Source organism: Saccopteryx leptura, chromosome 6 (assembly GCF_036850995.1).
Source record: "Saccopteryx leptura isolate mSacLep1 chromosome 6, mSacLep1_pri_phased_curated, whole genome shotgun sequence".
Taxonomy (NCBI): domain Eukaryota; kingdom Metazoa; phylum Chordata; class Mammalia; order Chiroptera; family Emballonuridae; genus Saccopteryx; species Saccopteryx leptura.
The window spans coordinates 187,904,984-187,926,524 of NC_089508.1; the positions used below are offsets into that span (position 1 = coordinate 187,904,984).

The 21,541-nt window shown below is 42.2% G+C and overlaps 1 protein-coding gene across 4 annotated transcripts in view; it reads left to right on the forward strand.

Moving 5' to 3' along the window:
* The first annotated feature begins 758 nt into the window (after window positions 1–758).
* Window positions 759–21,541, forward strand: part of RANBP17 (RAN binding protein 17) — a 250,389-nt gene continuing 229,606 nt past the window's right edge. For 2 of the 4 annotated variants that reach the window (XM_066342781.1, XM_066342782.1), the window contains exons 1-5: window positions 759–934; window positions 9,793–9,939; window positions 12,866–12,956; window positions 15,598–15,764; window positions 20,338–20,403. In XM_066342781.1, coding sequence (XP_066198878.1) covers window positions 917–934; window positions 9,793–9,939; window positions 12,866–12,956; window positions 15,598–15,764; window positions 20,338–20,403 — 489 coding nt within the window. In that variant the 5' untranslated portion in view covers window positions 759–916. The remainder of the gene's footprint in view (window positions 935–9,792; window positions 9,940–12,865; window positions 12,957–15,597; window positions 15,765–20,337; window positions 20,404–21,541) is intronic. The other 2 variants (XM_066342783.1, XM_066342785.1) reach the window with 2 other exon arrangements.

Below are 21,541 nucleotides of genomic sequence, written 5' to 3' on the forward strand. Positions count from 1 at the left end.
AAATAGAATTCTATACCCAGCAAAACTGTCCTTTAAAAAATATAAGTGAAATAAAGAGGTTTGCCTGTTAACAAAAGCTGAGCGAATTTGTCTCCAGTGGACCTGAACTATAAGAAATCTTACAGTAATTTTTTACACCAAAGTAAAATGATCCCACTTGGAGGTTCAAGCTTCAAGAAGAAATGAAGCGCATCAGAAAGGAGTGACTTTAACCCACTCTGCTCAAATAAATTCTCATTCCATGCACTAATTTGGCTTAAAATAAAAGTTCATATTAAATGAAATATAGACAAGAAGAAACGAAGCTATAATTTTACAACTTAACACCATGTAGACACCATCAGTTTAATTTTAACCAAAAAGTTGAAAAAAATAAAGTTGGGCTCTGGGGAGTCAGGAGTCAAGGACAGAGTTAGCATGTAGGGGTCAAGGTTATGGCTGATTGTGTCATGGCACATGGGCGTTGCGGGACATGGGAACTTGTGGAGATGTGGAAGTCAGACGCCGTGGGCAATAGTTGTGCGGTAGGGAGTTGAGGGTCAAGAATCTGTGGGAGATGGAAGAGTCAGAGGTCACGGCTAACAGTTGGGTTGTGGTGGTTGTATCAAAGGACTCGGATATAAGGCAATAGCGGTTGAAACGAGACGTCGAGGACAGTTGAGATCCCCGCCTAGGCCCCGCCCCTTCGGGCCCGCCCCCCGCGTGCCGCTCCCATCGCCCCGCCCCTCCACGTTAGCCCCGCCCCATCCAACCAGCGCCTCGAACTCCGGGACCACGCAGCCGAGGCGAGGAACGGGCGATCGAGCGGCGCAGGGACCCCGCGGGCGGCTGGGGCTTGCGCGGCGCCCGCCTCCGCTCCCTCTCCGCCCTCCCCTCGAGCTCTCGGGGCCGCTGGCCGGCGCCGCCTCCCGGGAAGATGGCGCTGCACTTCCAGGTCAGTGCGCTCTGCGCCGCGGGTGCCCGCTCCGCCGCCCCGGGAAGCCGGCGGGACTCTGGGGTCTGGAGACTGAGGGCCGAAGACGGCGGCGGAGGCCGCGGGGCCGCCGACCGGCTTCCCGGGCACCCGGGCACTGGCCTGTGCACGCCGGGCCGGAGGAAGGGGCGGCGGGAGGAGGAGCCGAGGCCAGGCTCGGAGCTCGCCCTTTGCGGGGAGTGCGGGCGCCGAGGACCGGCGCGTAGGGCGGCTTTGGCGGCGCCCCGGCAGGTGGGAGCCCCGCCCGATCAGCCTTCCCGCCGCGCCGGTGAACATGCAGTTGGGACGGAGCTCGAGAGGGGCCGTGGGTCCGCCGGAGGAGCGGCGGCAGCAGTTGGACTTTAACTGGCCGGAGCGGGCAGCGGCTGTGCCTGCGGGGAGTTGCGAAGGAGGGCTCTGCTGCAGCCTCATTGGAGGAGGAAACCCGGGCAGGGCGCGCGCGGGGAGCGTGCGGACGCCTAGGATGCTCGAAGAGGAAGGCTCCCGTCTTCCCGGGCTGCACGGGCATCCGCTGGTTCCTTCAACAAACATTTAGGGAGCCCCCCCATCCCCCCCCCACACACACACACATACACACACGGTGTCTCAAGCACTGTGCAAAGTTCTGGGGTAAAGGATTACATCATTTTACCACCCCTGCCCTCATTGAAATCCAGATTATTACACTACATGTGAAAAATGATGGGCTAGAATTAATCAGAGCATATCCTGGGAACATTGGAAAGGGGCAGGCCACCAAGTGAGTAAGGCAGAGCTGCTACGCTTCTCAGACGCGAGGTGCTTAGATGAGCTTGCACGTGTCCCCTTGGTTATTGCATTTATTGAATACTTTGCTAGGCACGGAAGAAGATACAGCTGTAGCAAAACTTGAGGGTATCTACTCACAGGAGACTTGCAGTCTCGTGGGTCTGGAAAGAATTGTAGGAGTTGGCTGAGTGAAGAGGAAGGCAAGGGTGTACAGGCAAAAGGACAATGTGGGCCAAAGCCAAGAATTGTGGAGGAACTCGGTATTCTGCAGGAAGTTTGGTCTGGCTGGAGCAAAGGTTTCATGCAAAAGGGACGGGAGCAGGGGAGGCTGTGGATGGCAGAAGATGACTTGGGAGGGGTAGGCAGTTTCTTGATGTGGTGGTGGCAGTGTCTGTAAGTGTGATATCCTTTGTAGACTTCTTTGGACCCCCTGTGGTCCCACTGACTCATTCCGTATTTCTTTTTCCAAAGGGTCTTTTCTTTCCCACTGTCTACTCTCATGTCAGGTAATTGACAGCTCCAGGGTGTTATGGATTAGGCGGTGGTGAGCCTCACACATTGCCTTTTGACGCATTGCCATTTTAAAGGTCTCCGGGTCAAAATAGTGTTATTTGTTATTGCTTTATAAATATGCCCCCTGGGAAATTTTCACAGGAAGACTCTCGCAGGGGGGACTTAGGGATTGTAAATAGATAATCAGATGTTCATAGTTCAGATGTAAATCTTGAGGGTAAATTAAAAACGATGGTGGAAGTTTGGAACATTTTAGATGATGCATAACAGTAAATCAATCCTGGAAGACTTCCTCCTACATAGGTAGAGTATTGGAAAAACTGGCTGCTAATGCCAAAATTGCCCATATTGGTTTTCTAGCAATGTATTTTACAGCAACTGTGGACAGCTTAAAAGTGGAGTTGGACAAATAAAGGATCATATAGTTTGGGGGCCAGAAAAAAGCTCCAAAACTGTTTGAATTCTTTTCAGCCTATAGGATCATATTGTTATCCAGTTAACTTGAATGTTTATTAATAATGATAACCAGTACCTAGCATTTTGAATTTTCATATGCTCATTGTAGATTTTGAACCCCACAGCTTGAGAAGTGTGCATATATTTATTCCTGAAGACACTGGGTCTTAGAACAGTTGTGACTTGCCCAAGGCTACAGGGTTAGGGTAGACCTAATAACTCATAATTCCACATTCTTTCATACTCTTACTGTTACTTCAACACAGTAGCTAGTCAAAATTGATGCTGTTAGGCCCTGGCCGATTGGCTCAGTGGTAGAGCGTCGGCCTGTTGTGTAAATGTCCCCGGTTCAATTTCCTATTTCCCGTCAGGGAACACAGGAGAAGCGCCCATTTGCTTTTTCACCCCTCCCCGCTCTTGCTTCTCTCTCTCTTTTCTTCCTCTCCTGCAGCCATGGCTTGATTAGAGGGAGTTGGCCCTGGCTGCTGAGGATTGTTCCATGACCTCTGCTACAGGTGCTAAAAAATGGCTCTGATTGCAACGGAGCAAGGGCCCCAGATGGGCAGAGCATCACCCCCTAGTGGACTTGCCCGGTGGATCTCAGTCAGGACACATGTGGGAATCTGTCTCTGCCTCCCCTCCTCTCACTGAATTTTAAAAAAACAACCAATGATGCTGGTAAGATGATGAGTAAAGAAGTGGATTTGTGTAAGGAGAGGTTAGGGCGCTGACCCACGGTCTTTTTCACATCATGGCATTCCTTAAAAATGGTAATTGTGTAGCTCATTAATATAGATTGTTGCAGCCAGAAGCCTGGTGGCCCATAGGGCTGGGGGATCAATATCAGGCATATCTATAATCCATTTAGGTATATACTTTCTGGTTAGGAAGCTGTTGGCTTAGGGCATTGTTTTTCAACTGCGGGTCTATTGTCCTGGTCCACCAGAGATTTCATGCGGGTCTGCAAAAGGGTTAACCACCCTGATGTTGTATGAAGATTATAGACCCAATAATCTTAGTTGAATTTGCCTATGCTCAGGGTGATTTCTGCCTTAGTGGTCCCCAAAACAATTCTCTTATTTTCACTGGTCCCCAAGTGTAAAAATGTTGAAAACTGCTGAGTTAGAGTACTCTGTCCCAAAGGAAGTAATGGATCTGGATTATCTGAGTGGAGACAGTCCTGGCTGGGGATAAGGGACGAAGTGAGGGAAGTTTGAACTGGGAACAGGTAAGATGTCGGCTACATGCATAGAACAGAGAATCAAGAGAGAACATTGGGAAAAATTAAGGGGACTTGATTTTTTTCTCTCTCAGTATTGTTCCAGAACCAGGGACTATAGTGATGCTTCTTAATACCCAGCCGGGCTACCTGGTTTCATCTAGATTTGATTTTGAACTGTTATATTTTAACATGATGGTAACATGATGAAATGGGGTTTAGGAACGATCATCCTGGCAGTATGGACCTAATCTGGACAAACTGTAGACAGTAGACTAATATGGTGTGTTATAATTATCAGTAACCAACAGATTATTGACAATTTACTGTGGATCTGCTGTATGTCAGACACTGGATTAAGCTTTTCGTCTTAATCTTGACAGTTACTTTGGAAGGTGGATATTATTTCAAAATAATATTTTTCAGTTTCAAAAATGAGGTTTAGAAAGGTTAAATATCTTTCTTGAGGTCACTTCATAAGTAAGTGGCAGATTCTAAAGCTCCTACTCTTATTCCCAAAGAAGCCAATGAAGAATCCAGGACACTGGAGGCCACAGTTAGAAAATACTGTTTCATTGCTCTACTGTCTGTGACTATCATATAGAGGTGTTGAGTCTGAGTCTTTATTTAGAAAGAATCGGTGGGACTTGATGTACTGGGAATTAGGCAAACTTTGAGGTTTGAAGGCACAGTTCCTGCGACTGCCATCACTTCTGACATTAACTGTGTGTTCTTGGGTTTTCCAGAACCACCTCAGATTTGATAGTCTATCAAAAGGACTCACAGAATTCACTGAATAATTTCATACTTGTGGTTGATGTTTATCACCAAGAAAGTAGACAGATTAAAACTGATCAAAAGAAGAGCTGCATAGGGCCGTGTCAGGGAGGAGTCCAAAACAGTTTTGTTGTCCTCGGGACATACTGCTCTCCGGGCATGTATGTGTGGCAGTATACACTGCTGTTGAAAACAAGGGAGCTCTGCGGTTCCGAAGTTCTGATTGGGGCTTTATTATGTAGTCATGATTGATTGATTGCCCATGTGATCGATCTCAGTCTTCTAGGGAGACTGATATCATGTCATCTGGAGTCTCCACCCTGAAACATGTAGATGGCCATGCTGGTGTGGCCAGGCCCCAATTTAAGACTATAGGATGTACCTCCTTTCCCCTAACTCTGATAAAACACTCCTGTCCAGTATGACATAGATTATCTCCCAGAATCTGAGGGCAAAGGCCAGACTTTTCTCTGGGCGGGTCCAAACTCTTACTTATACAGAAGGGACTAAAGAGAATGAAGAACCAAAGATCACATCAAGATTGTAAGTCTAGAGTCTGGTCTAGAGCTCTGAAGCCACCTGAAAGAAAACAGAGACACTCGAAGTGGAAATCTGTGGGAAATATATTCAGTTCAGTTTCTGACATTTTGGGGCTGTTTTCAACATCTTTGTGGATTGCCAAGACAAAGACATTTGTAGACAAATACAAAGATCGTGAACAGAGTTGCAAGTATGACTATACGACATCATCTGCAGATTGATGGTGACTGAGGTCAAGGGCAGTAAGATGGCGGGGCAGTGAGGAGACAGCATGGACATGGGGCCCATAGACTAGTATCTGGCTCAGAATTGACCATTCACTCTATGTTTGATCTTAAGCAACTTGCATATACATTTGATCTCTCAGCCTGTGTTTGTCTGTAAAATGGTTGCGCTAAAAATAAAATACATATTTTGCAATAGTCTACTTTTAAGGATTAGTTTAAAAAAATAAAAGATGGAAATACTTTTGTAAAATATAAAGCACGAAAACAAAAACTACCCATTCGTTGTAGAAGGAAGAGTTAGAAGACGCTCAGGAGTAAGCCTTCAGGTATGCTCAGGAGACGGCAGTAAAAACAGAAGCAAGAATTTGTGGGAATTCCTAACTTCAAGATAAAGACATTTCTATTAGTGGTAATCAAGAAGCTTAAGAAGAAAAGAGAACTGAGGGAAAGGGGATGATAGGAGAGGATAAAGCTGAAGGGAAGGGGGGAGGGCGCTATTGAGAGGGGGAAAAGAGATGTTGAGGGGAATATGGGGGAGGAGGGATGCATTCGGGGCAACACTAGAATCTATGTAACACAATGAATTAAAATCAATAATAAAAAAAGAAAAATATAGAGAAGTTATCAAAAATTATAAGTTGAATTGAGGTGGGATTTTTGTGGTTCATGGACTTATTATTTTATTATTAGGGACATTATTTTTTCCCTAGAACAAAAGCCTGCACTTTTTAAAAACTTTATTGAGGCGTAATTGGCAAATAATAAAATGCACGTATTTAAACTGTGCAAATGGATGAATTTTGGCATATGTATATACCTGTGAAACCATCACTGAAATCAAGGTAATGAACCATCACTCCCCGAAAGGAGTGCTCCATCTCCCCCTCCCCTGCAGGAACCCCTGGTCTGCTTTCTGTTACTGCCAGCCATACAGTACACATCCTTTTTGTCTGTCTGCCTTTCCTCAGCCTTACCTGCTGATAGATGCCTGTGGGAATTGCAGTGTAGAAAGAAATCACATCATTCAGGGTTGAATTATATGTCCTGTCAAAAGCCAGAAATAAGTCCAGAAACTTGGAAGATCCTTGTTTAGGCTGTAGGCAGGATTATGTCACTGTCTCCTGGGCAATGGAAATTGGATGCTGTCTGTTTATATTTGACAGTTACGCTGTGAGAGTTAGGTGATGTCCAGTTCTGCTTGTGCTATCCATTAGTTATTTAAATAGGCTTCTGATGTTGATATTAAGCTTTGTATTGTAGAAGCTTTAATAACTCCAACTTGATTTGTCAACAAATTGAGAAAAGAATCATTTCTCTGAGTCATTTTCATGTTAAACATATCCTCTGATATCAATGTAAGATGCTGATTTATCAATTCACTATGAAAAATATAGTCTTGATAGGCAGAGTTTTTGGAAAGTCAAATGCTAATCAGAAGATTGCTTGGTCAGTGAGCAGTCACACATTGTGAGTTTAACTTTTAAATGTTTAGATAAGGCCTTTCACCAGAGTAAGGACCTTTGTGGATGTATCCTTTTCTCTGAATAGATTTAGTATGCCAAGAGAATGTTGAATTGTAATAATTACAGTGAAAGAATAACTTGATTTTTCCTCCTTTGTTTCAGTCTTAGAAAAGTTCAAATCAATAGTATTCAAATACTGTTTAAATACTGTGTTGAGTATCTAAGTCATTTTAGCAAAATAGACAAAATAATTTCTAGAATCTTCCAAATAGGCTTAGGTCCCATTGAATTCATATTATTGTCTGTATTGTATAGTTTCCTAGGGCTGTTGTATCAAATTGCCACAAATTGGGTGGGTTAAAACAACAGAAATTTATTCTCTTACAGTTACAGAGGCCAGAAGTCTGAAACTAATGTGCCGAAAAGGTTGGTTCCTTCTGGAGGCCTCGGGGAGGCCGTGTTCTGTGTCTCTCCTGGTTTCTGGTGGCCGCTGGCAGTCTCTGCCCTGCCTCACATGACCGTCTCCCTGTGTCTCTGTGTCTCTGCAACTACAGGGCCTCTCTCCTTTCTCTTACAAATCATTAGATTCAGGATCCACCTTGAATCCAGGATGATCTCATCTCAGGATCTTTTATTTAAGGATTTGCAAAGACCCAAATAAGGTCACATTCAAAGGTACTGGGGGTTAGGACTTGGACATATTTTTTAGGAGGATATAATTCCATTCATTATGATGTTATTATTAGGTAATATTAATAATAAACAACTAACTTTTATAGTGTACTGTACACTGTGTTCCAAAAGTTATACGTCCCTAACTTATTTAATCTTCCAAACAAACCGATGAAGTAGACACTGTTAGTCTCTTCTTTTTGCTGCCTTTTGTTTTTAAAGAGCTGGGTGTTGTCACTTTCCAGCCTACTTCTTTTTGTACCCAAAGTCAACTTCCGTAAGGACTCTTCAACCTAGGTGAATGCACTAGGGTCCGTTTGCCATTAAATTATTCTGGATATTATCAAAATTCAGCCCTTCAGATTTGTTAGATGAAGGAAGACTTCTCAGCTTGATCATAAATTACGAGAGGGAAAGAGGTAGCTCTGTTCATTTTTGTATCTCTTACCTTTGGAGAAAATAGGGGAATTTGTATGTATTTGTGAACCATACATTGTCTATGCATCTTAACATTATGGAACTGTATGTCATAGGACTCTGAGGACTTGTTGGACTGATCTGGGGTGGATAATGTTTAAATGTGGTTTATTTGAGGCCCTTTATTTTAACTTATTCATTTGAAACCTTTCTTTTGTATTTTTATTTTTGCTCTAGCAGGAAATTCCCAGGCCTGGGATGTTGGGCTGTGACCTGGACAGGGAAGTGGATGATGCCGTCAGGGGCTAAGGAGGGGAGAGCAGTGGGAGAATAAAGGGAGGCCGAGGGGCCTGCGTTCCTGTGTCCCTGTGCTCCTGCCAGGCAGAGGTGCATGCACTGGAGACGGTGTTTGGAATAGTGTCGCTGTAAGGTTGCTGCCTAAAAATTCAGGCCAGAAAGGACACGAGATGGCATTTCTTCATATGCCCACCTGACATTGAAATCTGTGCCAATTGTCCTCCAAAGAGGAATTCTCTGGGTCCTGGAAGGTTGGCTCAGTGGTAGAGCATTGGCCTGGTGTATGGAAGTCCTGAGTTTGATTCCTGATCAGGGCACACAGGAGAAGCACCCAACTGCTTCTCCACCCCTCCCCCTCTCACTTCTTTCTCTTTCTCTCTCTCTTTCCCTCCTGCAGCCATGATTCGATTGGAGCAAGTTGGTCCCAGGCACTGAGGATAGCTCCATGGCTTTGCCTCAGGCACTAAGAAGAGCTCAGTTGCTGAGCAATAGAGCAATGCCCCAGATGGGCAGAGCATTGCCCCCTAGTGGGCTTGCTGGGTGGATCCCGGTTGGGGTCCATGCAAGAGGGGAGTCTGTCTCTCTGCTTCCCCTCCTCTCGCTGAATTTAAAAAAAAGAATAATTCTCTGTTTCCACCTCAAAGGGAAGTATTTTGTTTTAGTACGGTGCCATTAACAAAACTTCTTTTAAGCTGAGAGGAATGTTGAACTCATTAAAAATATTTTTTTCAGACTGTATCCATGGGTCCTATATCTGCAGTTGGGCTTGTATTTATAAACAGACTGAATTATTCTTTGTGCCTATGACGTAGGAGAAGCCTACAGCATGATAACTAATGACACTTGGCAATGACATGGGTTGTCATAGTTCCCAAAGATCATGACATGGTTCTCCTATAGCACTATGAATCGTTAGTGTAGAAGCCTCAGATCGGCATATATTTCCATTTTTATGGATGGAGCCATAGACGTTCTTACAATTTGAGAAAGAATGTAAATTGGTGTAGTGTCTGCAGCTTGCCCATCATTCCCCCCGCCCATCTCCTTAGCTCCATTTTGTGTTTCCTCCTTGCTGTCTCTTTACCAGCCACATTGACCTTTCATGCCTTGAAATGAGTAAGCTCTGCTCTGGGCCGCGGGAAGCGCTGTTTCTTCGCGGGACTGCTCTCTCGACTTCTTTGTCTGGCTCTCTGCTTTAGGTCAGCATAAATGTTATTACTTCAGGCAAGCCTTTCTAACTCCTTGGATTTGGCAAGGCCTCCTCTTTCTATACTCTTTTCCGTCACAGAATCGTCAATTTATAATTAAAAGAACTTGGAGGTAAGAGCTATGCCTATTTTGTTCACCCCTGTGACCTCTAGTAAGTTGTGGTGGCTTAATATAAGCATTTATTGACTCGGACACAGGCATGATATTTGCGTCGCTTATTTACTGTGTTTAAGATGTTTTATTTTGCCACTCAAGTAAAATACTAATTTTTTTCTTTTGAAGAGTTTGGCAGAATTGGAAGTATTATGTACTCATCTCTACATAGGGACTGACCTTACACAAAGAATAGAGGCTGAGAAAGCGCTCCTGGAACTTATCGACAGCCCTGAATGTCTCAGCAAGTGTCAGCTTTTATTAGAACAAGGAACGGTAAGTATTTGGTCACAGTGATTCATGAAAGATCAGTAGATAGATGTCATTGGTAATGAACTCGTGTAGGTTAGCAGTGATGACTGATAGGCATTACCACGTGTCTTTACTACAGTTTATTTCACTGTCAAAGAGATGAATCAGAGAAACAATTGGAAAGCCTAAAAGCAAACTTAGAGAAAGGCCCAGGAAGTGGAAATTGGCATGGATTGAAATAGTTCTTGATTCCTCTTGGCCTCTCTTTATGTGTCATAACAGTGGGCAAAAGTTACATTTTTAGAAAGTTGACTGACTAACAAAAATCTAAGATGGGAGAGCCAGGTTGTAATGGACTCAGAAACATGAAGGGATGGTTCCGAGGACTGCTGACTACCTGTTGCCTGCCTCCCTTCTAGTGATTCATAGCCGTTCAGTCAGCAGTTATTTAGCAAACTTAACTGTAAAACCAGATGCTGCAGTACCTGCTTGCTTTGTGACTGCATTAGAGTAACTCCTAGATTAGCTGGGGAGGCACAGGTGTGTAAGTGAAGACTCTGAAATAGTATAATAAGAGACCAGATGGACCCTGGAGCAGGGGTCAGCAAATTTTTTTCTGTCAAGTGAAAAACTAAATATTTTAGACTTTCTGAGCCAAGAGACAAAATTAAGGATATTTTGTAAGTATGTCTATAAGAAAAGAGAAAACAAATTTCTACAGTTTTACTGATGAAACTTAACATATAATAATTGTGACTTTGGCTGGTTGGCTCAGTGGCAGAGCATCGGCCTAGTGTGTGGAAGTCTCGGATTCGATTCCCAGTCAGGACCCACAGGAGAAGCGACTTTCTGCTTCTCGACCCTTCCCTCCTCCCTGCCTCTCCCTCTCCTTCTCCCTCTCCCTCTCCCTCTCCCTCTCCCTCTCCCTCTCCCTCTCCCTCTCCCTCTCCCTCTCCCCCCTCCCCCCCTCCCCCCTCCCCCCTCCCCCTCCCCCTCCCCTTCCCCCTCCCTCTCTCCCCCACCCCTTCCCTTCCCTCCCATAGCCATGGCTCCATTGGTTCCAGCAATTTGGCCTGGGTGCTGAGGAAGGGTCCGTGGCCTCACCTCAGGCACTGAAATAGGTCAGTTGCCAAGCAACGGAGCAGTGAACCCACCCAGATGGGCAGAGCATAGCCATGTAGGGGGTGTGCTGGGTGGATCCCAGTCAGGGTGCATGTGGGAGTCTGTCTCTCTGCCTCCCTGCCTCCTGCCTCTCAATTAAAAAAAAAAAAAGATACAATAATTGAATACATTTTTAAAATACAGATATAGTGATGAAAAGAATGGAATTATTCTTTTCGGGATAACATTTTGCTTCACTGGTGTTCAACATTAGTATTTCCTATCATCAACATTGATTGGAAATGTTCATATGTTAATACCTGATCTAAAATGCGATTTTACATATTTCATTTTTGAGAATGTCTTTTCACACAGATAAGTTCCACCAAATATTGATATCAACTTTTAATTAAGCATATTTATCACTTAGAAGGCATTTATAGAATTCCGTTAAAACTTGTCTTGATAGTTGCCCTTTAGAATGTGAATACATTGCTAATTCATCACTTCCAATTGAAGGTCCTCAGTTGCTCAGTTTAATGGATTTCAAAATAGGGAAATTTCAGCCCTTGATGCAAGGACTGAAAAACACTGTTGGAACTGTGGTTTGAGCTCAGAAAGTGCACTCATGGATAGAGAAATTGCTACTTGTTTTAACTTTTGATGGTGTGGAAGTTTTCAAAGCAGCTTGGTATGACTTGTGATTCAAACAACGTCAGTTGTTATTGAAGTGACTTGACTGCATTGTAAGTTTTGTAAAGTACTAAGCACTGTTTGCCTTTCAGGCAGTGTGTAACTAGGTTGAATTCATGAGGAGACATCTAGTTTGCAGCAAAAGCTAATTTCCAAAGCCATTTAGTGTTCAGCGAGAGTGGCTTAGAATGGTTATTCTCATTCAGAAAAATTTCAGTCTTGGCCCAAGTTAAAAAAAAAAAATTGTAATGAAACTTTTGACCACAGCTGAGTTGTTGGACTAACTGTGTGGTGGGGACAGCCAGGATTTTCAACTTCTGTTTGTGATGGAAGTTTACAGCGGTGAAGACAAGTTCATAAAAGGGAATTGAAGTCCACAGTTAACACAGCTGATTCATTAACACTGGTGATAGGTTCCGATGTTTACTACAGAGTATCTTCTGATGATGAATACAGTGGCTAACCAGAGGCTTCAGATAGTTACATTTTTACAAGCAGCCCTTCTCTGCTTTATATCATTTTACTATACTCCTGGCACATGTTAGCGAAGGCTACTTTAGGTTGTATAGAACTAGTGTTTTCTCAGCTTCTTTAAGAATATTCTGGCCTAGAGTTCCCCAGACTGTGTATAGAGGTGAATTCTTTAGTCCCTTCCAGCTTAGCCTTGATGTCTGGAATTAACAGTAAGCACTGGTAACACTGTGGGTAGCGTGTGTCACATGTCGGCCCAGAAAGAACTAAGGAGAACCTCGTATCGTTTGCCATGTTTGAAACCTGCTTTTGGCGTTGCTCAGACGTCTTCAACTGTTGGAACGTTGTTCGTCCCGAAAGGCCAGTGGTCTGAAGTTTATTTTCTTTGCATGTATCACTTTGGCTGCTGCAGTAAAGTAATGCTGGTTTAACTAACTCCGTTGGTAAGGGGCTTTTCTTGCTCAGCTAACAGATGAGCCCCTTTGAAACCTAGCTTTGGTTGTGGCCCTGTTTTCTCTTTCTGTGAAGAAGTTCTGTGATGAGATACTCTGTTTTAAATTATATACCTTTTCTGTTTGTTCCATGTGAAAATTCTGACCATTGTTTAGGGAAAGTTCCTGCTGTAGTTGTGATTCCTCTCACGTCATTTGTGCTGATGATAAATAAAACGTGCTGTTCTCTCCAGACATCCTACGCTCAGCTCCTTGCCGCGACCTGCCTTTCAAAACTCGTCAGCCGCGTCAGTCCTCTGCCAGTCGAGCAGCGGGTAGATATTAGTAAGTGGTTTCCAATGCTTTTTATCAAATTGTATTTAAGAAATATTTTTCCATTTGTTTGTTTGTTTATTTATTTATTTATTTACTTGAGAGAGATAAGGTCTAACAGGAAGGGAGAGAGATGAGAAACATCAATTCTTTGTTTGCAATACCTTAGTTGTTATTGACTGCTTTCTCATGTGTGCCTTGACCGGGGGGGCTACAGCAGACCGAGTAACCCCTTGCTCAGGCCAGTGACCTTTGGGCTCAAGCCAGCAACCATGGGGTCATGTCTATGATCCTATGCTTAGCCAGTGACCCCTGCTCAAGCTGCTGGTGAGCCTGTGCTCAAGCCAGTGAGCCTGCACTGAAGCTGGCGACCGTGGGCTTTCAAACCAGGGTCCTCAGCACCCCAGGCCGTTGTTCCGTTCACTACGCCACTGCCTGATCAGACTAAAAAATATGTTTTCTTTTAAATATGCTAAGCTGTTAAAAGACGTGCAAGTTATTTGATTCTGTCATTTTTAAAAGATGAGTGGTCAAGCCTCCCTTCACCCATCTAGTGATGAACAATGATGTGTTACACCACAATGTGTAATTAAAAAGCATTTTCTTAAATGAATAATGAACAGTAACTAACATTTTATGTTGTATACTATTTAATAAGATGGGCACTATCTCATTTTGTCCACCAAACTATAAGGCGGACCCTGTTGTTACCCTCATTTATAAAATGAGGGAGGAAATGAGATTTGCTAGGCTGTGTAATGCATCCAAGATCTCACAGCTGGGCAAAACTAGAACTGATTTATACCCACTCAGTCTGTGTGGGGTCCATGCTCTCAGCCTTGTTTTAACTTCATATACCACTGAGTATGAATAGGGAAAAAGTCAATTCCTCAGTATTTCTCAGGATGCTATAACATAATTATTTGGGATGTATATAAAATCAAAAGCAGATTTCTACTTTTTAGGAAGATATTGTGTGTGTGTGGATGAATAGTACTTGAAATGTGATGTAGTTGGAAACTGATTCCATAAAGTAGCAATGTATTTTTTAGAAGTAATGTATTCTAACGTGTGTGTGTGTGAACTTGTTTTTATATGTACAAAGTGCTAATAATTGAGATATGAAATTTTTAAAAATCTTTTTTCATATTAGAAATAGATTGTTGATTCATTTCTGCTTTCTGAGTTCAAGGTTCACATGCTTCATATTTATGTATCAGAAAAAACGTGTGGTGGATCATTAGGCTAAATTTTTTAATGGTCAGATCACACAATAACATGCTATTTGCCTCATACATTTGACTAATATTTTATTTTCAGAATAGACACCACAGAAAACCTAGAGCAGGATTTATCCATGCACTCGTGGACTTGTGAGCATAGGAAAGCGAAAGAAAAATTTACAGTTTTAAAATAAGAGTTTAAACATTATAAACCTAAGTCATAAAACATTGTTTTTATTTGACTTAATTTTACACATACGTACACACATAAACACACATCTATAACCTCTCTCATTATCAGTATCCTGCACCAGGGTGGTGCATTGATTACAGTTAATGAACCTACATTGACATGTCATTATTACCCAAAGCCCATAGTGTTCACTTCAGTGTTGTGTATTCTGTGGGTTGGGAAAATGTATAACAACGTATCCCCATCATAACATTATACAGCATAGTTCACTGCCCTGGAACGCATGTGTTCTGCCTAATCTGTCCTTCCTCCCTCTTAATCCCTGGGAAACCACTGATCTTTTTACTGTTTCCATGATTTCCCCTTTTCCAGGTGTCAGATAGTTGGAATTATGCACTGCATCACCTGTTTAGCTTGGCTTCTTTTACTTACTAATATGCATTTAAGGTTCTGTCTTGTCTTTTCTTGGCTTGGTAGCTCTTTTTTTTTAGCACTGAGTGATAGGCTATTTTCTGGACATAGCATAGTTGATCCATTCACCTACTGAAGAACAACTTGATTGCTTCCAAATTTTGGCAATTATGAGTAAAGCTGCAATTAAGTAGGTTTTTATGTGGGCATAAGTTTTCTCCTTGGGTAGAAATACCAAGGAGAGAGTGCTGGGTTGTATGGTAAGAATATATTTGGATTTGGAAGAAATGACCAAAGTGTCTTCCAATGTAGCTATACCACTTTGCATTCTCAGCAGCAGTGAACGAGGGTTCCAGTTGCTCCACATCATTGTCAACACTTGATGTTGTCTGTGTTTTGCATTTTGACCATTTTAATAGGTGGGTGGTAGTATCTTCAGTTGTTTTAATATGCAGTTCTCTAAAGACATGTGATGTACATCTTTTCTCACACTTATTTGCCATCTATATATTTTCTTTGATAAAGTTTTTGTGTATGGCCTGGTTCACTTGGTATGTTTGGAGTTTTCGGTATTCACTTAGCAGTTTTTTCTCTGTAAGAAATCACACAAAACCAAAGTGACATTTGCATTATACTGAAATTATCCTCTAATACAGCAATTAGATCAGAAAAGATTTGCTTTTTCATAATAAGTCTCATAGTAGAACTGTCAGTGTAAGGAAGTGCGTATCTTAAAAGGAATGCCATCACCACCTGGTGTTTTTTTTCACGTGATTTACTGAATATTTCTGAAACGGCCGGATAATCACAGAATATTTTCTTACAGGAAACTACATTCTTAATTATGTGGCATCACAACCCAGCCTGGCTCCCTTTGTTATCCAAGCCCTAATTCAAGTCATTGCAAAAATCACTAAATTAGGGTGGTTTGAAGTTCAGAAAGACCAGTTTGTCTTCAGAGAAGTTATTGCTGATGTGAAGAAGTTTCTTCAGGTAAAAATGCATTATAACATTATTAGAACATCATTTTTTGGTTTAAAAACTGCTTTTTTTAAAGCTGTATGGTTTATATTGTGGCTACCAGTACCGTATTAATTATGATTTATTATTAATCATTTGGATCCTTTATTTTTTATTGCCAGTAAATGAAGACCTTACCATTATATAACTTCTAAAGAGAAGAATGCAAATTAGGTTTTCTAATTTCAAAAGTATGTCTGTCATTATTAACCCGCATATCTACGAACTGCACATACAATGTTTTTGTGTATTGCTCGTTACATCTCTGTGAAGTGGATTTCATTTTGTAAACGGGAAAACAGGCATGGAAAAGTTAAGTAATTTGCATAAGGCTGCAGAGTGAGCTAGTAATGCACAGCACTAGCATTTCAACAAGTGTGAATTTTTACATATACGTTGTGCCACACTGACTGTTAGTTTCCGAGAATGTTTTCACTGTAAATGAGTAAAGCTTCGGGAAACCCAGTTCTGCGACTTCCTGTCCCCGTGGGCCTCTTAGGATGACCCTCGTGCTCTGCTCACTGTGATTCAGATACTTGAAGATATATCGTATATGTATTTTTTCATACAGACATAGGGTTCACTTGCAAGGAGAGTTCTTGAGCTAGTGCTCTGCTGAAGAAGCCGTGATTGGTGCCAATTCTGGATGACAAACTGGCAGTTTGGATTAATTCAGAGATGGCTCAGTATCAGTTTATTGGCAATTAGGGGCAATTTGGACTTTCTCAGATTTTATTTCTTATACAGTAACTTTTAAATTTAATCTCTGTATAAGATATAACTCCATCACAGAGTGCAATGCTAGAAACCTCAGAAAATGAAAAAACAAGAAGAAGAGACCATCGGCTTCTCCACCCCTCACCCCTCCACCTCCAGTCCCCTCTTTCAGCCGTGGCTCGAATGGTTTGAGCACTTCAGCCCCAGGTGCTGAGGATGGCTCCATGGCCTCGCCTCAGGTGCTGAAATAGCTCAGTTGCTGAGGAACAGAGCGACAGCCCCAGATGGGCAGAGCGTCAGAGGGTTTGCCAGGTGAATCCCGGTCAGGCGCATGTGGGAGTCTCTCACTGCCTCTCACCTCTCACTTAATAAAAAAAAACAAACAACAACTTCAGTAAGTGTGTTTTTAGCTCTGGGGCAGAGAGAAAGAGTTGATTCAGAGACAGTTGAGTTTCTCACTTTGGAGTCGTACTTGTAATTTTGGCTAACACAGTAGCACCCCTCTCTTGTCATTGACTAAGATTGCACACAGCTCATCATGAATCATAAGCATGAACAAAAATAGGCTTTGATGTTCTTTTTTTTTAAAAAAAAGTCAAGACTGAAGCTCAGTGGGATGAAATCATTCTCGTTGGCCCACGTCTTCCTGCTCCCTTTTTAGTGGCTGGTGAGTTGAGCTTCATTTGGGCTTTAATGTGCTTTTGTCAGTTTTGGAAGCTCAGAAGAAACAGAAAATGTTTCATCTGCAAAGTTTATTGTAGTATCTCAAAAAGAGAGCACTTGCTTTTTTGGTAGGTGACTTAACCTAACCTTGGGTCATGGGAAAGACAATTGACTTTAATGTTTTAGTACTTTAAAATAGTACTCCTATAAGGTTCCTTTGGGTATTAGCAGCTGCTGTGAATTTTGTACTAAAAAGTATTTTAACTTTGTTAAATCTTCAATAGCCTGAAGTTTTGTACATCGCCTTTCCTCCGTTCTCGCAGCCTGTTGCTGCCACACTCCGAACATTTCTGTGCCTCCTGTCCACACACAGAGCCAGATCTGTTGTCTAGGGCAGTGCTATTCAAATTGCAGGTCCACCCCGAAGTAAGGAGTTCATGGCAGAATGCAAATCAGCATGGTGCTTATTTCATCAGAAACACTTGCTGTGAAAAAAATGCCAGCCTATTAAAACGATGTACATAGTGACTTTGCTATTTTATATTTGGGTGCAAACTTTTTATCTTGTCATGGACCGGTCCCAAACTGGTTATTCTCAGAGTAGAATTGAGTTTGCAGCCCACCAGCAGATTCGGGGACCAGCAGCTGGTCGGGGGACCACACTTTGAGGAACGTCAGCCTGGTGTACACAGAGGGTGGATGTTAAGTATAGCAGTGGTCCCCAACCCCTGGGGCGCGGACCAGTATCGGTCTGTGGGCCATTTGGTACTGGTCCACAGAGAAAGAATAAATAACTTACATTATTTTCATTTTGTTTATATTTAAGTCTGAATGATGTTTTATTTTTAAAAAATGACCAGATTCCCTCTGTTACATCCATCTAAGACTCACTCTTGATGCTTGTCTCGGTCACGTGATACATTTATCTGTCCCACCCTAAAGGCCGGTCCGTGAAAATATTTTCTGACATTAAACCGGTCCCCAAAAAGATTGGGGACCACTGCAGTATAGGACATCTGTAGCTCAGTGCAGCAGTTCAGTGTCTTAAATAATTAAAATGCAAACATTAGGGCACATTTCTCTTGTTTATATTTTTATTCTGAGATAATTAGAAATTAATTACACTGAGTGGCCCAAGTGTTAGGAGTTCTATAATAGGGAATGGCCATCTATAAAGTTACAACTGGAAAAGTATATCATCTATGTTATGATCACACAGTAATCGGATGCTACATTTATTTCACACTTCCAGTCTGAGTTTGCAGCAGGATAATTTGTTAGCAATGTGCACATAAATCTGGATTTTGATTTAAAGAAGTTTTTGATATTACATTGGAAACTGATTAAATTAACATTACAGAGGCTATGATACTATAGCATTAAAAAATTTTTTTTCTGAAGTGAGAAGTGGGGAGGCAGAGAGACCTCCTGCATGCGCCCGACCGGGATCCACCTGGCATGCCCACCAGGGGCAATGCTCTGCCCGGCTGGGGCGTTACTTTGTTGCAACCAGAGCCATTCTAGTGCTTGAGGCGGAGGCCATGGAGCCATCCTCAGCACCCGGACCAACTTTGCTCCAGTGGAGCCTTGGCTACAGGAGGGGAAGAGAAAGACAAAGAGGAAGGAGAGGGGGAAGGGTGGAGATGCAGATGGGCACTTCTCCTGTGTGTCCTGGCTGCGAATCAAACCCGGACTTCCACACGCGGGGCTGACGCTCTACCACTGAGCCAACTGGCCAGGGCCTATAGCAGTGGTAGTCAAACTAGTCCCTACCGCCCACTAGTGGGTGTTCCAGCTTTCATGATGGCAGTAGCGGAACAACCAAAGTATAAATAAAAAGATAGATTTAACTATAGTAAGTTGTTTTATAAAGATTTATTCTGCCAAACTTAGCAAAAATCCGACATAAAGTACTTGGTAAGTAATTATTATTTTATGCTTTAACTTGCTGTAACTCTGCTTTATAAATTTTATAAAGTAAAGTTACTTCCCTACTCTATAAATTACCATTATTGTGGAACTGGTGGGCGGTTAGAAAATTTTACTACTAACAGAGATACAAAAGTGGGCGGTAGGTATAAAAAGGTTGACTACCCCTGGCCTATAGCATATTGATAGTCATGTATTTACCCCAGTGCACTGAGCTCTTTAGATGCCTTCATTATAGATACATAATAATTACATAAATGCACATATTAAATAATATTAAAAGGGACTAAGGGATCTTTTCTGATATTAGATGAAGGGATGTAAATTAGTTCCTAAGCTATCTATTAATTACTTATTGAATCCAGCTATCTCAGTAGCCCTCAAGCAAACTTACAGAGCTAAAAAGCATTTTTTGTTCATTCTTATTCACGGTCTTATGAAAAGTATTCAACCAAACTCTTGCATTTTTTTTTTATTATTATTTTTTTTATTTTTGTATTTTTCTGAAGCTGGAAACGGGGAGAGACAGTCAGGCAGACTCCCGCATGCGCCTGACCGGGATCCACCCGGCACGCCCAACAGGGGCGATGCTCTGCCCACCAGGGGGCGATGCTCTGTTGCGACCAGAGCCACTTTAGCGCCTGGGGCAGAGGCCAAGGAGCCATCCCCAGTGCGGGGGCCATCTTTGCTCCAGTGGAGCCTCAGCTGCGGGAGGGGAAGAGAGAGACAGAGAGGAAGGAGAGGGGGAGGGGTGGAGAAGCAGATGGGCACTTCTCCTGTGTGCGCTGGCCAGGAATCGAACCTGGGACTTCTGCACGCCAGGCCGACGCTCTACCACTAGGCCAACTGGCCAGGGCTGGAAACTCTTGCATTTTGAGCTTTAGTTAATTATAAGTCCTAGGAACTGAAAATATTTTGTAGCATATCATCTGGTTCTAGGATTGGTGAGCTTTTATCTGACTCAACTGTGTCTACCTAAATTTATCCTTCAAAAAATGAAGTTGACATTCTTTTTATTTTTGGAACTTATAGTGGTTTTACTACATATTTTAATAAATGTTAGATGATTCAGTATTTAATTACTTGTAAATATACTGCTCACAAAAATTAGGGGATATTTCAAAATGAATATGAAGTGATAAAATATCCCCTAATTTTTGTGAACAGTATGTTACCGAGTTTTCACAGTAAGAACCAATCACATGTCTCTGATTAAACTTGGTTGTTTTCTCCGAAGGGTACCGTGGAACACTGCATAGTAGGAGTAATAATCCTTTCAGAATTGACTCAAGAAATGAACCTGGTAAGCCTTTCTATCTAATAATGACATAAAGTTTGCTAAGTAATGCTGTTTCTTTGATATAAAATCATCTTTATGTGACATAAAACTCTGATTATTCAAGTCTTTTTCTTTCTTTTTTTTTGTCTATTGGTGGGATAATAAGGAACACTTTCATTGTTATTGAAAATCATGTCAATGGTAGAAAGTACCACAAAGAGCAGAGAATTAGACATGGTCCTTGATCCATGGCAAATGGAGAATTGTCCTTTTATGTTCTGTAGATATAGTAATATACTAACCATAAGACATAAATTATATGCAATAGAGAAACAAACCTTTATTTGCTTACAAGTAGAAGAGAAGTGGTTTGGTGAATTGATTGTCAACAATGGGCACCCAGCAGGACTCATCAAAGAACAGGCCTTGGCACGTCGCCACTTGCTAGTGTGGATTGTCACCCTGTACAAGGGGAGTTTGCAGAAGCTACGCCTCCCCCCAACAGTGCCTTTATGAGCTCAGCAGCTGAGCACATTGTCACCTGCTCCTGTTCACTTTGTACTTAACATGGTTCTAAACAGAACAAAAGCAGAAATGTGCTTCCATATGGAATGTTATAATAAAGGGGAATGAAGTGTTTTTATAAGAAAATTGTCATCATGAATGGTCTGTGTGTGTGTGTCTACACAGACACACATATATACACATACACTATATACATGCATGTATTTACACACACACACATGTAGGGAGAGCTTGCCTGGACCACTTCCCAGCTCCCTTTGGAGAGACAACATAGTTTCTGTGTGTAAAACGAAAGAAAGTCATCCAAAATAGCTATTTTCTATTTGTGTCCACTCAGGAACTAGAAAACATTTCTAGATTTACTGAAAAGGTTTCAAAAATTCAAAATGACTTCTTCATTTGTCACAGCCAGCCGTCTCCCCGGAGTGTGGAAAGATGCCTTGCCTTGTGGCTGCGTGTATCTCCAGGACTAGCAGTAGCAGCACCCGGAACAGAGCCACTATGTTGGCAGGGTCGTGATGACAAAGACTTGGGCCAATCATAGTAGACTGTAAATATGTCTAAAAAACAGAAGCTTGCTTTTTTAAAAAGACACATATTTAGAAATAATTTTAGTATGAATAGTTTATCTCATAAA